We start from the raw sequence: 15,135 nt of genomic DNA on the forward strand, positions 1-15,135 counted from the left end.
GTTTTCGGAAAATAGATAACTATCGAAGATATTTCATTATTGTGGACTAGCAATAACAGTAGTAGCTTAAAAAAAATGAAAACTTCTGTATTTCTAATCCCAAACGTATTCTTTTGGATTTTAAGAACTCATAACGTGTTTAAATTTTCGGAAAGATAAGATTTTCCAATTTTTAAACCGCGATTACAGTGAAATTCACGTTAGCGAAAAAACTCGATAAACATATAAAAATAATAAGTCTAATAATTTGCAAAACGCTTGATAGAACGTTCCGGGGAGTAATGGCGGCAAGAAAATCATAATCTAAACTGTAAATCCAAAGATAATTGCCGCAGACAAATTGCTGATGCGGAAAATTGCACTTTTCAAACATGTTATGTAATAACTACAGTGGAGTCTGGTTATAACGAACTCCAAAAATGCATCAAAGTCAGTTCGTTGTATGCGAAGTTCGCTATAAACGGTAAATTAAAAAAGGGTTTTTCAGCAGTTATTTCTACTTTACATATGAAAAAAATATCACGAAATAAATAAGTATTTATTGTAAAAAAAATACATGAATCCTTTGGGAAACAGTAATACGTGTAATAATTGTAGATTGAAAATATTGTAAAGGGTGATAGTAGAGCTCAAAAAAGTGGAAATAACTCAATTTGCATTATCCGAATATTCATAGTTTCTGCGATATAGAGTTTTGCTCGGTGAATAAATTTTGGACCAACAAAAATTTTAAATCAATCTGGTCTCTGAACTTAGTTTTTAGAAATATACTACATTAAGTTGAAATTAGCAAAGTCCTCCCATATAAAAATGTTAAAATTCCCACCGATTTTTTTGGCGAAGATACTACTAAATTTCATTTCCTCAAATGTCACTGCCTATTAGTCATGTAAACTTTCAAAAAAGCACTTAAAAGACGCAAACCTAGTTGATATTGCGGTTATGGACGAATTTATGCCGAAGGTTAATAGTGAGACCGTGATAGTGTTATGCAATGTCCAGCAAAATAAATAAATAATCAGCTAGAGACTGGAAAGAGAATGAAAATTTTGCGATGTTTTTATGGCACTCGTTGAGCTTTTTGATCAAAATAAACCGAATAGTGCAGAAGAGTCCAACTTTCAATTTCTACCTCAATTCAATGTCTGCATTCTACCGTTTTTTTTTTCTAATAGATCGTGCAAAATCGTCTTGTAGACGACAAAAAGACCGACTTACGACGACAAAGACAGGAGAGACTTATAAATTTTTATGTGGTCGCCAATCTTGCCTGAATATTTTTTTGTCCAAATTATTTCTGTTGGCGCTATGTTCTTTTAAATGCCCAGGACCCAGGATATTATAATAAAAAAAATCGTTTCCTTATAATTATTTTATTATCATACTTTTTTAGTATACATGATGAAAGAAAGTACATAAAATTGAAGTTTTCACAAAAAGAATCAACACGATATTTTCTATAAAATGCCACTGTAAACAGAATCAATAAAATGGAACTATGCCTACAATTTTATTTATAAGATAGAATAAAAATGAATGAAAATAAAGATAAATAAAGTATTCCGCCTCGACCAAGTCCCATAAGTCTTTCCTCAATAATTGGGTCCCCAGTAAATTTCCCGCACCCAACAAATGTAAATTTCACCTCTGTAAAACCCTAGTGATTCGCCTGTAACTGAAAGAGCTCAAAATATTGCATCGAAATGAGTTGTTGAATAGTATCACAGAAAGTATCACAGTTTCTCTCGCACAACTGCCACAAAATTGAGGAAAGAATTACGCCGACGCCCTCGAGCCCAAAACATAAAAACTGCACTTAATTCGAATCCGACTCGCCCCCGATCTGTTTCCTAATATTAATCCGCGCTTTACTGACGCGCTTCTTGAACTTTTCGTAGTTGAACTCATCCTCGGAGTCGCGTTCGTTATTGTACAAATCATTACTAGAACACTCTTGGTGGTTTCGCGAGCCCCTGCGCGGGTAGGGGCTGGTGCTGGAGCACGGTCCCGTCCCGCACCCGCTGTCCGACGCGCTCACTCGCCGCCTCTTCACCGGCGTGCGGTAATCGAACTCGAAGTCAGAGTCACTCTCCGTGTCGTACGGCGGGAACGCACTGCACGCCGCCGCCGACGTGGACGCCGGCGGCTCCTCGTTGCGCACCGTCACCACGCTGGCGCTGCTCATCTCCAGCACGTTTATGTACATGTCGTGGGTGCCGTTGAGCGGCGTCGGCAGGATGTTGACGAAGTTGCTCTCCTCCGCGCTGCCGTGCTCCGTGCAGGTGCTGGGCGGCGCCTCCTCGTCCGAGTCCTGCTCGATGACGCGGAACACCGAGTTGCTGGAGCTGGTGATGCCCGTGCTGGTGCTGGGCGCGTCGAAGGAGTTGTTCGAGCTGTCGCAGCTCTCGCGCAGGCTCTGCCGGGTGCGGTATTTGCGCAGTTTGGGCCGCTCGGGGGCCAACTTGTGCTGCTTGTCCGAGTGGCGGCTCGACAGCGGGGATTTTTTCGTGCAGCCGTTCTTTTTCAGTTTCGAGCAGGTTTTCGCCTTCTGCGAGGTTCGCTTCTTGCGGTTCTTCTCTTTCAAGTGATACCTAAAGGATTTTTTTGGGGGTTTAGTTTTTTTATCATTAATACCAACCGTAAAACTTGGCTTGAAGACTTATCATGTGCCATTCTGGCGAGGCGACTGCGCTTTTTTGCTATCAATTGAGCGATCCGATTGGATTTGTGTTTCTTTGTGTCCTCGGATGATATTTTGCCGTTGCAAAACATTTCGGTCAAAAGACTTTGGACATTCTGAAAAAACAACTCATGTTATTAGAAGTAACAGCGATAGTTTAAGTGGCAAAGCTGCATACCATATACTATTTTATGCGCAAAATTGGTAAAAAGCCACATTAATTAGTAACTATTTTTTTCGTTTTCGAGAAAATACGAGAAGCAAATTTTTATTATTTCCATTTTTTTGCTTTTTTCCACAAACAAGAACACTTACTGTTAAATTGATAAATTCTAAAATAAAATTTGCTGAATATATTAACAAAATAGGCAAAAATCGACCGAATAAAACTTTAAAAAAAGTGGAAAAGATAACCAATAATATTAATTTAGCGGCAAATCACGTTTACATTTCGTAGGTAACTTGATGAACAACCAACCATTTCTAAACAGTCTGTATGAGCTGCAGAAGTTTTAAAAGATTTAGGAAAAAGTGGCTCGCTAGACATGATTTTACAAGTCTTTAATTTTTTTCTGGATTATAAAAAGACTTCTTCAACTTACCTAACAAATGAGAATCCGCATTTTTTATTTTTAAACATAGTCATAGTCTTCACATTTGTTGATAAATGAAAATAATACATAGTCTCAAAATAGCTTGAATATTATTATGTAATATCTTGGTAACAGTACATAGTCTTAATAGTCTCTATTAACTTAATAACCTTAAAACAACCTTTATCCTTAACATACTATAAAGAAACTGAAGATGTCGAATAAAATAAAAATAAATAAATAAAATAAAAATAAATAAATAAAATTTCGAATAAAATGAAACACATATTCTCAAAAAAGCGGCTAGAAAATCAAAAAGCCTTTTTCAGTAACATACCAAGAACACGGAGATACGTACTTGATTTCAACATAAAATAAGTCTGCAAAAAATTATTTTTTCTCTTTTTTCATTTCTCTTAAAATATTACTCATTATCATTAAATTCATTAAAGCTTTTAAATTATAAAAAAGTAAGTAGGTTTCTTTCTAATTAAGGATCAAATTATAACACTGTTAACGGTTTTTTGAGAACTGGCGTCAGTAGCACATGTTTAATATTATTTAAAAAAAAAAACAGAAAAGACATAAAATACAAAAAAAATCTGACACCATTTCATTCTTTGTTTTTCCTTTGATCTTCCTGTTTTTTTAATACAGATAAATATACGTTACTTTTATTTTATCTAGTGACTCTCACAGAAAATTTGAAATAATTTCAAGTATACCTAAATCCTGGTTTTAAATTCAATCATGAAAAATAAGTGTTCTATTACTCTGTTAAATTTTAAATTATTTGTGGATGATTGTAAATCGGGATTCTACTCATCATACTGAACTGTAATTTTTTTTTCGTTTTTCCACTTAGTGAAAAACACCTTATAAAAGAATGCAAATAATTCATTGTTTACTTTATCTAAATCTTGTAATTACAATAAATCTGTTAGAAGTCAGCCTTGATCAAGCAATCAGGAATGATAATAAAATTTCGAAATGGTTGTTTTTTCAATCCCACAACTTCATTTTTACCTTTAAAAAAATCAAATAACAAAAAATGGGGAAACACAACACTTCTGATATTTACAAACACTTATGTTAATATTAAAATCATAATTACAACATCGCAAAAAATCAATCAAACTCGATAAATTCCGTTCTCAAAAAAATTGAGATAGATAACTGCGAGTACAATAATGATAATATATTATCATTACATATTATATACATATATTACTATATATCATTATTATACAGTAATAATGATAATATCTTTTGGATAAGTTTTTAAACGTAACTTTCATTAGACAGTTGTCTGTAATTGTTTATTTCTCTTATAGTTTTTTTGTACGTACCCTTTCGTGGCCATCGCTATCACTATCTGAAAAATCGGAATTCTCCGAGGGAGATTCCCAGCCTTCGATCTCTCTTTGAATCAACGAATCAAAAAATGCCAACATTTTCGAATCTTCCTGAGTCGATTGGTCACTATAATCGTGCGAAATTCTCTCTCCACTGCGTCCCACTAAATAAACGTAATCCTCATGTGTGTACACCGAACGAAAAGCATCGGTGTGTTCTTTTTGCAACGAACCTTTCCACGTCCCTATTGGCAAAGAGCTCCACAACTGAAACATTTTTCCTAAATAAATGAAAAAATTTGTGTATAACTATCGTACCTTGACCATCTTTTCGACACCTGACGACGCTATAAGATTATTCTCTTTGTTATACCTCACTTGATTGACGATCGATCTGTGTCCTCGCAGAACCAAATGGCTTTTGCCCCACTCAACAGCTTGACAAAAAAATTAATCAAGTTTTAAAGGTTGAAAATATTTAACTTACTGTCATTTTGTGGCATTCGCCACATGTATAAATTAAAATCGTCGGAACCACTTAGAACATATTCGTCCCCGTCTCCGGCAAAACAGCACGTTTTCATGGTGCACGAATTGTAATATTGGGGGTGGTAGAACTGACAGATGGCGTTTTCTTTCTGAGTTGCGTAAAGTACCGGAGGCAAGCGCCGTCTCAGTGCCAAGACTCTGCTACCATCCGAATTAAAACAAGCACTTATTCCGCTAATGGAGCCCGCATTTGAGTCGTAATGTATAAGTAACCTGTCACCAAAAAAACACTAATTGTATAACTCAAAATTTTTTTTTGGAAAATTTACTCTTTGGGTTTGCGGCAGTCCCACAAAGCAATCCCTTCCTCCGAATTCGCCGTCGTCAACCACCTGGGATTGACGGGATTGAACATCACAGAATGAAAACCAGTCTTTTGTTTTGCCAAACAAAGTGCATCTACTTAAACAAAACATTCAACCCCCTTGTCTTAAACCCCAGTAAAGCAAGTACCAGAATTTGGAGATTCTCGAACGTCGAACAACAAAATCCTGCCGTCGTCTCCAGCCGTTGCTAAAACGTTATCGTTCTGGGGGTTCACGCTTAGCCCGTAGACGGGTTTCCGGTGCATCAGTTTCCCGACAAAGTTTCCCCTATTGCTCAAAAAATCAAAATTTGTCTGCATGATGATTATCTCTTACGTTATAGCATCATGTATGAAAACTTGGTCGTCGTTACCGCCCGAGAAAATTTTCGTATTGCCTGAATTGAAGGCGAGACAAAAAATATTGCTGTTGTGATTCGTCTCCATTTCAACGGGGGTTCCTTTGCCGTACATGGCTGCAGGGATTGACCAGAGCAGGACTCTTCGGTCATCGCCACCTACACGAAAAATTCATTAATTATGGCCAAAAAGTCTCTCTAATGTCTTCTTCATCCTTGAATTCCGGAGTGGTAACCGGAACATCTTTGGAATGTCGTTAATTTTGAGAAGCACTGTACATGTAATATGTGCATCGGATGTTGTCACTTTGCTCAATATCTTCCAGTTTTTTAGTGAAAATTTGGCTACTATTTATTTACTAGAGATGATTAGATAATTGAATTAATCAAAATCAGTCGTGTTTTGAACCTTTGACCTCCATTAACCCCGTATCAATCGATATCAGAAAATATGTTCTACTATTTATTTTGTTAATGTCCTGATAATGATAGTACTTTTTTAATGTAATAACCCTTACATTTTTGCATTAATGGCATTAAAATCATTCTTTCGATTTTTAAAAACTGTTTCGATCAATAGAAATTACGCACAAGTGAACAAAAATACTCCTACACAAATGTGAGAAAAAAGTTAGGATTTAAGTTTCTTTTATTTTCGAAAAGTTAAATAAGCTTCAGCCACTGTCAATGTAAAATGACATTTTTATGTTGTCATGATGTAACTACAGACTAAACCAAAAGTAATGCAAAAAATTATTATCATTTTTATGAGCCATTTTCCAAAAAAAATCCTCAAACCGGTCGATTTTATGTTTTTCAATGATTTATTTTAACACCATAATCACTTTTCTGACGTCATGCCTTTTTAGGTAATGACGTCATTTTTATTTTAATGACAACTGACATTTTTCGTTAGTGTTTTATTGTTCAGGTAAATGTAGAAAAATTCAAATAAAGCAAAAAAAAAATAAAATAATATAACAAAAGTTATTGACAGTGTTACACAAAAAGCTTTATTTCTTATTTTAATTTTTTCTTTACTTTGTAAAGGCTAAAGGGTGATGGTTTTTTGTTTATTTTTGTATCTAGGTGCCAATTTCACAAAAAAACAATTGCTGCATATAAAATAACTGAAAAACAAAAAAGTAAAGCTCATTATTTCTGTAATTTTTTTTCTGATTAAATTATTTTTTTTTAATTTTTAATTTTTATTGTTTTTTCTTATTACCAGAAAAATAAAGATGTGGCGAAAGTCGAAAGCATTGTTAACTTAAAAAACACTTTTATGTAAAAAATTTAAATGTAACAATTTAAAATTCGTTGTTTCATAACACGTTTCGGAAAAGTGGGTACAAAAAAAATAAGGTAGAAAAGTGTGTTGTCACCTTCATATCTTTTGAATCGATTTTTGACAGTACTTCAACCAAAAACCAAAAATTAAAGCCTTCAAATCAAATTTTACGTAATTCTCTTTAAATTAAATGAAATCACTGCAAATTTCGCAAAGAACGGTTCAAAATAGTTCACCAGAGGGCTCTTAGATTGAAATTCTGTTGCCAACGTGACGATAAAATTTAATTCAATGTTCCCAAAGTCAAATACGCAACTTTGAATAAATTAGGACCAAGACGTTTTTTATTAAAAAATCAAAAATAAATTTTTCAGTACATGTCAAAGCAAGGACACGTCCAAAATACTATGACCATTACTAAGTAGACGAGTTTTTGTAAAAAAAAAAATTCACACAAATGAACATTAAAATAAATATTTTAGATCTCAAAAGCCATAACATAATACATTCTTCAATGCTGACAACTTAATTTCAAAATCAGAGATCACTTAGGACAAGTGGGTCGGTTTAGCTGACGTTGTCAAGAACTATACAATTTTTTGACAGTTGACCTGACCTAACCTGACCTGACTTTCGACTATTAACTTACTAATTATGAAGAAACTGTGTTAGACCATTAAGGCCCGGTTTCTGCTACTTAATTAAACTTTAGTTAAATTTAATTGGCGTTGCTATGTTTTAACTGAGGTTTAAATTTATCTCTCCGTTAAATGTTTCCAAAAACCATCAAAATTTTGGTTATTGACAACGAATACGATCTTGCAACCTTGACCTACTTTACAGAATTTGCATTTACTTTAAGTATGAGGTAATCAGGAGGATTGTTTAAGTTGACGACAGAAATAAGAAAATTGTGATTTTTTGACGTAAAGTTAAGTTATGGTTTTTATTTAATCTCAATGCTGTAGCTACATGTCTATAGTCACCCCAGTATTGCCAACTCACACAGTCATTCCTGATAACCCGGTATTTAAACACGTCATATTTTTTCCTTTTATGATACGAGTTTTACACAAACGGTTTCTACGTCCAAAAAATGAACAAAACTGCGTTTGAGAGTCACCCTTTCGTCGCTTGTTTGTCACAAAACAAAAATAGAAGCTTAGTAATTGCATTTTTCTTTTAATGCGACTCGTATCAAATGGCATTGATTCATTACTTGTCTTTCTGTCGCTGTTACGTAGATCTTTGCCCTTAATTAATTTTAAAGATCGCTACGTTGTTTTTAATTATATTTGTTCGGTCTCGTTTGGGAAAAAAAATTCGTGTGATATTTATTTTATTAGGGAAATGGTCTAAGACAGATACGAGAAAATTTGGATTTGTAATAAAACAAGGGTTCGGTATTGAATAGAAATATCCAAATGGACATCTGTAGAGTTCCTGTCGCGTTGTGGTCGTAATTAAAAATTTCCAGTCCCGTCCCACCTGTTAGTAAAATAAAGGGACACAAGCACGGTTTATGCACTACAAAGTTGCAAAACCAGTGTGCAAACATCCCATCTAACCTGCACTCTCGGCGATTTTAATTAAAATAAAATTTCCTCGAATCGGATCAATCTCAGCGAGTGGAAATTCGACTTACCTGAAACCAGAAGGTCTCCCTCGGCTGAAAATTCGATGGCGTTAACACACCCATAATGGGCCAAAAGATCTTTTCTATACAAATTTCTCGCCTTTGCTAACCGTTCCTTGAATATTTTATTCTTAATAAACACATTGTCTTTGTATTGTCTTTCGATTATGTGGCGAAGTGGATTTAGTGGCGAAGGCTTAGCCATCGAGAAAAACTTATATTTTACTCACAAAAACTGCACTTTGTTGACAATAATATTCCGTTGATTTTCTACGAAACGTCAAGAGGATACATATGTCACAATCAGCTGTCTATGAGCGAGCATGGCTTTAAACGTTCAGCGGATCATGTCTCGCATGTGCGGTAAACACCAGGTATGGTAATTTGCCCATTTCAAACCATTGCGCTCCCAGGGGAGGAAAAGTGCAAATTTTCACGAAAAATGGATCCTTTAGGGTTGATTAATTAAGAATTTCTAAGAAACTTCAAATTTAATGCCAAAAAATATATTTCTTTAAACTATAATTGTTGTTCTTTAATGTCAAAGCATATAAATATAACATAGAACTGTAACATTTAGAAAATTTTCAGAAGCATCAGCTTAAACTTCGTTAAAATTTGTTTAATTTTGTTAAATGTTGAAATCAACTATACTCGATTTTTTTTATAATCAACTGTCTATAGCGCCTGCCGTTTTTAAAAAACCGGCCTGTATATTAAATAAGGTACCAACAAAAAGATAAAGCTCTTTATGTGTAACTATCGATAATTTTTATTGAGATAAAACAGTACAAATCCATGATATCCAAAAATAAAGAGGTAAGGCAATGTTTTTTCTGAAGGGTGAAAGTAATTACGTGGATTAAAATAAAGACACTATTCTTAACTTTTAAGATAATTTAATAATAATTTCTACAACAAAACGTAAACAGTCTCAACTAACAAATAATTTTACTTTGATTGACTTTGGATAATACTTTCAAGCGCAGTCCTTGATTCTCTGAGCAAAATCTGAGCCTCTAAAAATAAATCAGTCGCTGCTGCTACTCGATGACGACGAAGAAGACGAAGAGGAGCTGCTTGAGCTACGGTGCAAAGCTGAGGCCAGGGCGTAAGTCCCCAAGGCAGCCCCACCTATAGGCAGTCCATACTTCATTGCTTTATTCATTTTCGATTTTTTCATTTTCTTGTGGTGGCCGTAGGGATATCCTGGGGCGTATGAAGGGTAACCTGGCCCTCCTGGGTAAGGGTATCCCGGCTGGGTTGGGTAAGGAGGTTTATGGTGGTGGTGGTGATGGTGACCTACACCTCCACGCATGGGCATTGAAGGGTGGTGTGGCTGTGGCATTCCTATATGGGGGCCGTGTGACATCGAATTGGGTAAAGGGGGCATTGGCATAGAGGTGTTTACCTGAAACCATTTTTTCATACTGGCGAATTTACGTAAAATAAATGTTGAAATAAAAAATTAAGCCAAGCTTTTTATATTTTTAATTTGTAATAAGCATAATCACAAACATTCATTATAATTTTATTATACGATTAAAAACGAGTAACATTTTGTAATATAAAAATAATCTCATTTTTGGACGGCGTTGAACAATAACACAAAATCTTATTTAAAACTAATCTCTGGGAAAAGGCGCCACACCAGTCAATTATTTCGACAATTATCGATAAAAACTTTAAACTAACGATAAAAAATTATGTAGCTACTGCCAGAATTTACATAATTATATTAATTTTTTCAATAAAATAGAATGATTACAAAAGTATAGTACGACATCGATTATCCGAACCCACAAAGATACGAAAATTAGAAACTGCTTCTGGACTTTTCTTAACAAACTTCCCATAGAGAAATGTACCAATAACTTAAGTGTTGCCAATATAGTTTTGACAACTTTTTATAGTCACCCGGTATTATATATAGCTGAGTAGTAAAAAAATTACGTGTTTTGTCTATTTTCCTGATTTTGCCAAAACTTCTGTATGTTTTATTATAATAAAAATTTTTTACAAATTAAAGATAAGGAATTCGTAGAAATTTCTGTGAAGCAATCGATCATCGAGGTTGCACTGTACTTATTTCATTAATTACACATAAAATAAAAAATTCTACATTCTTTGTAATAGTATATCTAGCAACTGACGTTATTGTTGTTCATATTTTTTCACGTCAAAGATGTTAATTTTTAGTTTAAAAATGTTTATAAAAAAATAAAATAATAAAGCACCATTAGTGATCACTAATAATTAGATTCTTTCGTAACTTTTCCCTGAGATATACTCTGCAAATAATTTACAAGCTGGAAGAAATTTGCATCTACTGCTATCCTGATGATTTATATTACACAGGCTGAGGATAAAAATATTCAAAAGGCACTAAGTTCAGCTACAGAGTATTAGTTGCAAGTTGCTACTAGTATTTACTACTACTACTATAATACTAGTACAAACCAGTTATAATAACATAAAAATGTACACTGTAAATACAAAAAAAGACAAACACTCCTACGATTTTTAACATAGTTTCTTTAACTAATACATATTCAATTAAAGGCATTGGCAGCTTATTCTACATGTCATAATACTAACATAAGATCGAAATATTTTTGAGTTAGCACTATATTATTTAAGGCAAAATTGATTTTTAAACTGACAATGCTTTGACTACAAATTTTTTCAAGAAAATTATTAGCTAACTGGAAATACCTAAATCAATAACAGAAATAAGAATACCAATTTTAATTAATTAAAAAACTTGTCATGCTATAAGTTGTGCGACGTGACTTACTCAATAAACAAACCACACGTAAGAATTTTAGACCAACAAAAACAAAATTAAAAACACAACCCAAATAAAGCAACCCACAATAAATAAAACAGTTTAAAACTGGCCCCGATGTCCATACTGGTTCTGCCCACCCTAAAAACAAACCCATTATTTCCTCGCCTCCCACACACCACTCACAGACCTGGGGCTGCTGCGGCTGAAGCACATCCCTTGCCAGATTACTAAGAAACGAACCAACACTTCCAAACCCGCCTACTGAGCCTTCACCCCCGACCTGAGGCATGTTAAACCCACCGCGCTGATCTTGAGATCTTTGCTGCGGAGGGGGACCATGGGGATATTGACCGTATTGCTAAAATTCGCCAATTATTTTACCGATTTTTTGCGCTGAAAGTGACAAAAACACTCACTGCGTTCTGAGGGGAGAAGCCCTGCTGATTCTGATTCGGACTCAAAATACCACTTAATAGTTTCTCAGCAGCACCGCTTGCTATTGCTTCAGCAAGAACTGATTGTGCTGATTGCATAAAGTGGTCGAAACCGGACTGAGACTCTTGCTAGATTTTTCAGAAAAACCGAAATCAAAATCGGGGAAATTTAACCCACACACCAAACGTTAACACTACCGAATTAACCCAACACTGGACACGAAAAGCGAAAAAACCCACAAGCCATGCACACACATGCAATTGCGTTTTTAACAAAGCTGGAACTCCTTTCAGAGATTTTTTTATTTACACTATTTACAAAAATAGAACTTAAAATCATAATTACACGTAACTAAGTCAATATTCAATTAAATTTCTGATTAAAGTGGTAAGATGGCCACGTTAAAAAAATGTTGTCATCAAAAATAATTGCTTGTTTTATTTTAAATAGTTAAAAAAATGTTGTTTGATAACAAATTTATTAATATATGTCAAGGAAATACATTTCTCGTCGTAGGGTTGCAAACAATCGAATAAGAAAACTTTTTGAAATATAAAAAAATCGTACCCTACCGACTGCGCCAATTCTTTTCTGATTGCTTTTTTTTCAATCAACATATCAGAATATCAATGAAAAGAGTTTAAACAATTTCATAAATAGTGTGATTACGTTTTTTTTTTCTAAAAGAATACGCTTAGTAATATAAAAAATAAAAACTTGGCGATAGAAATTTTTACTCGAAGAGAACGCAGAAATCTTAGTGGCCTCTGATTCCAGCTAGTCATAATAAGCCAATCACAGTGCTTTAAAAGAACAATTTTATTGGTTAATTATAGCTGAAATAAGAAACATTCCTACCACTCTATTGCCAGAATAAAAAGTAAGAAAAGTAAGAACCATGCGATTTTTTTTTGCTTAAACCAGTGTCGCAAAGTTTCAGACAATTTATATACTAAAGACAATATCTAAGACAAATTATAAACTTTTTTACGCAATCTGTGGAAATTTTGTTGTTTCATAGTTTAAATAATAATGAGATAAAAAATTGTTTTTTTACTTTGAGCCAAAAGTGGTCAAATATTGATATTTCCTATTATAATTTTTTTCATTGTTTAGAAAACTCTTGGGATTTTTTATAATTATAGGTCCACCTGGCAACAGTGGCTTAAACTATCATGCCCACTGGCAACACTGAATAACGTAGAAAAAATCGTCCATTTTATCCAGTGTTACAAACCTAATTTTAGAATCATAGGCCTTCAATACCTTATTTTTCACACTTACCCCTGGCGGTGGAGGGGGTCCGTACCCTTGGGGTCCCTGTGGGCCGAACCCTTGGGGTGGAGGCCCGTACCCTTGAGGGGGTGGGCCGTACCCCCCTTGTGGAGGTCCATACCCTTGAGGTCCCCCAAAGCCTTGCGGTGGGGGTCCATACCCACCTCCAGGCGGTCCCTGGGGGCTGCCCTGGCTCTGCACCCCCGAAACTTGCCTTGAGACATCACCCCCTTCTGCCGGTGGGGCTGACGCTGACGTGCTTTCCCACGAAATCAGCGTAATAATAACGTCACCATCGATCAGCAAATGCGAAATTTGATCCCGAGGGATGCGATAAGGGAATTCACAGAAGTGTTGTCCGTTAACAGCAATCTGAAATTATTTTTTACAAAAAAAAAATACAAAATTAAAAAAATATCCTAACAACATTAAAATCACTAAGTGGGTACAGGGCAAGAGGGTTGTTTAGTGCCTACTTTAGTTGGCAGCATTTTCGCGGTTGTAATCCTCCGCCGATTTCGGTCCTGTCATCTTTTGTGATCTTGTCTTTGAATTCAAAACGTTTTGCGTTAAAGATTTTGGATTATTTTTGTTTAACAGCGTCTTTAAAGTGTTAATAATCGTTTATAGTTTGTGTGTTAGTGGATTTGTTCTTGGTTATTTAACATCAAGTTGAAAATTTCAAGGAATTTTCACAATTTCCACTGGTAAGTTCTTACTTCTTAATTGATTATCAATGACAACGTGAATCTACGTAAACATTTCCACGCTTCAAATTGCGAAATATGAGATTTTCACGGAAAAACTAAAATTTGGGGGGCGGTACTACTTTTCGTGCGGAGCAAATTGTTGATCGGTGTTATTAATTAAGATGACGTCATGCACGGTCATGGGGGCTCACTTTGTAATCGTGAACGTCGGGCAAGATGAGAATTTCGAATTGTTGGCCGGGGCCGATGGGGAGCCGCCCCTTGCCGTCCTCGTCGCCCCAACCGCCCCCAATGTACGAGTTTCTGGCAATGTAGCCCTGTTTCAGACGCACTGAAATATGGAGCCCCGTGTCGTCTTTAGGTTTGCTGTTGGGGCCCGTTTGAAAATTGATATTGAATCTGCAATTTTAAATTAAATGTTTCGTTATATTTTTATAAATGGGTTACCTGTCCGCATGTTGGGACACAGCCCCCTGAATGCGGACCATTTTGTGCTGTTGTAACCCCCCAGGAATGACACCCGAGTAAGGGATTTGCTGGAATTAGGTTAAATCAGTTTTGGGAATTTACAGCCAAATTCATCACTTACCGGATTAACTATAGGTTTATCCATTTTTTACGACCCTTGAGCGAGAAAATAACTTTTTGTTTTTCTTTTAATGCGGAGATACTTCAAAATGAGCACTTTTTCACATATTTTATGAGCGAGGTCATGCGTTATAATGTAGTTTTCAACTTATACAGGGGCGGGGTTAGAGAACTGATGAGGTAAAATCTATTTTTAACATAATTATTTGGTAATAAAATGATGGTATCAGCGAAGACTGTATATTTCTCCTAAATATACTTTATTATTCATGATTAATTTATGATTTTTGAGATAAGTGACGTCAAATGTTTTTCGTCCTTTTAAGGAAACCAAAGCATTACCGGGTTATAACTATTTTTAAGACTTATCAAAAACGCAAGTAATTACAAAAATTTGTAGTTTTATTCGCCCAGGCAATGAATTAATGATGTTTACAAGTTTATTGTCAATGAAATCATAACCTTATGAATCCTTGAATGTTATATTTTTTTTGTATTATTATTCTGTGGTCTCATTTTTGTAATTATTGTATGCATTTTGTTGGAAACTACAAATAAAAAAAAGTTTG

The 15,135-nt window shown here is 34.9% G+C and overlaps 2 protein-coding genes across 4 annotated transcripts; both read right to left on the reverse strand.

Annotated features, from left to right (window-relative positions):
• Nucleotides 1-1,357: 1,357 nt before the first annotated feature.
• LOC655014 (uncharacterized protein) lies at nucleotides 1,358-9,092 on the reverse strand. 2 transcript variants are annotated; one of them, XM_961482.5, is made up of 9 exons: nucleotides 8,777-9,092; nucleotides 5,819-5,999; nucleotides 5,631-5,770; nucleotides 5,447-5,576; nucleotides 5,116-5,390; nucleotides 4,947-5,065; nucleotides 4,623-4,895; nucleotides 2,639-2,796; nucleotides 1,358-2,591 (listed from the first exon to the last, which is right to left on the reverse strand). In XM_961482.5, the coding sequence occupies exons 1-9, from the start codon at nucleotides 8,970-8,972 to the stop codon at nucleotides 1,817-1,819; spliced, it is 2,247 nt and encodes a 748-aa protein (XP_966575.2). In that variant the 5' UTR covers nucleotides 8,973-9,092; the 3' UTR covers nucleotides 1,358-1,816. The 2 variants fall into 2 exon arrangements, with proteins under 2 accessions (XP_966575.2, XP_008198169.1); XM_008199947.3 differs by having other exon boundaries at nucleotides 5,447-5,579.
• A 554-nt stretch (nucleotides 9,093-9,646) lies between these two features.
• LOC100141926 (galectin-4) lies at nucleotides 9,647-14,754 on the reverse strand. Of its 2 annotated transcripts, XM_001809004.4 has the most exons (7): nucleotides 14,568-14,739; nucleotides 14,426-14,514; nucleotides 14,170-14,377; nucleotides 13,278-13,640; nucleotides 11,975-12,121; nucleotides 11,746-11,916; nucleotides 10,242-11,696 (listed from the first exon to the last, which is right to left on the reverse strand). In XM_001809004.4, the coding sequence occupies exons 1-7, from the start codon at nucleotides 14,589-14,591 to the stop codon at nucleotides 11,658-11,660; spliced, it is 1,041 nt and encodes a 346-aa protein (XP_001809056.1). In that variant the 5' UTR covers nucleotides 14,592-14,739; the 3' UTR covers nucleotides 10,242-11,657. The 2 variants fall into 2 exon arrangements, with proteins under 2 accessions (XP_008198170.1, XP_001809056.1); XM_008199948.3 differs by lacking the exons at nucleotides 10,242-11,696; nucleotides 11,746-11,916; nucleotides 11,975-12,121 and adding an exon at nucleotides 9,647-10,178 and having other exon boundaries at nucleotides 14,568-14,754.
• Nucleotides 14,755-15,135: the final 381 nt, after the last annotated feature.

Source organism: Tribolium castaneum, chromosome 3, assembly GCF_031307605.1.
Source record: "Tribolium castaneum strain GA2 chromosome 3, icTriCast1.1, whole genome shotgun sequence".
Classification (NCBI taxonomy): Eukaryota; Metazoa; Arthropoda; class Insecta; order Coleoptera; family Tenebrionidae; genus Tribolium; species Tribolium castaneum.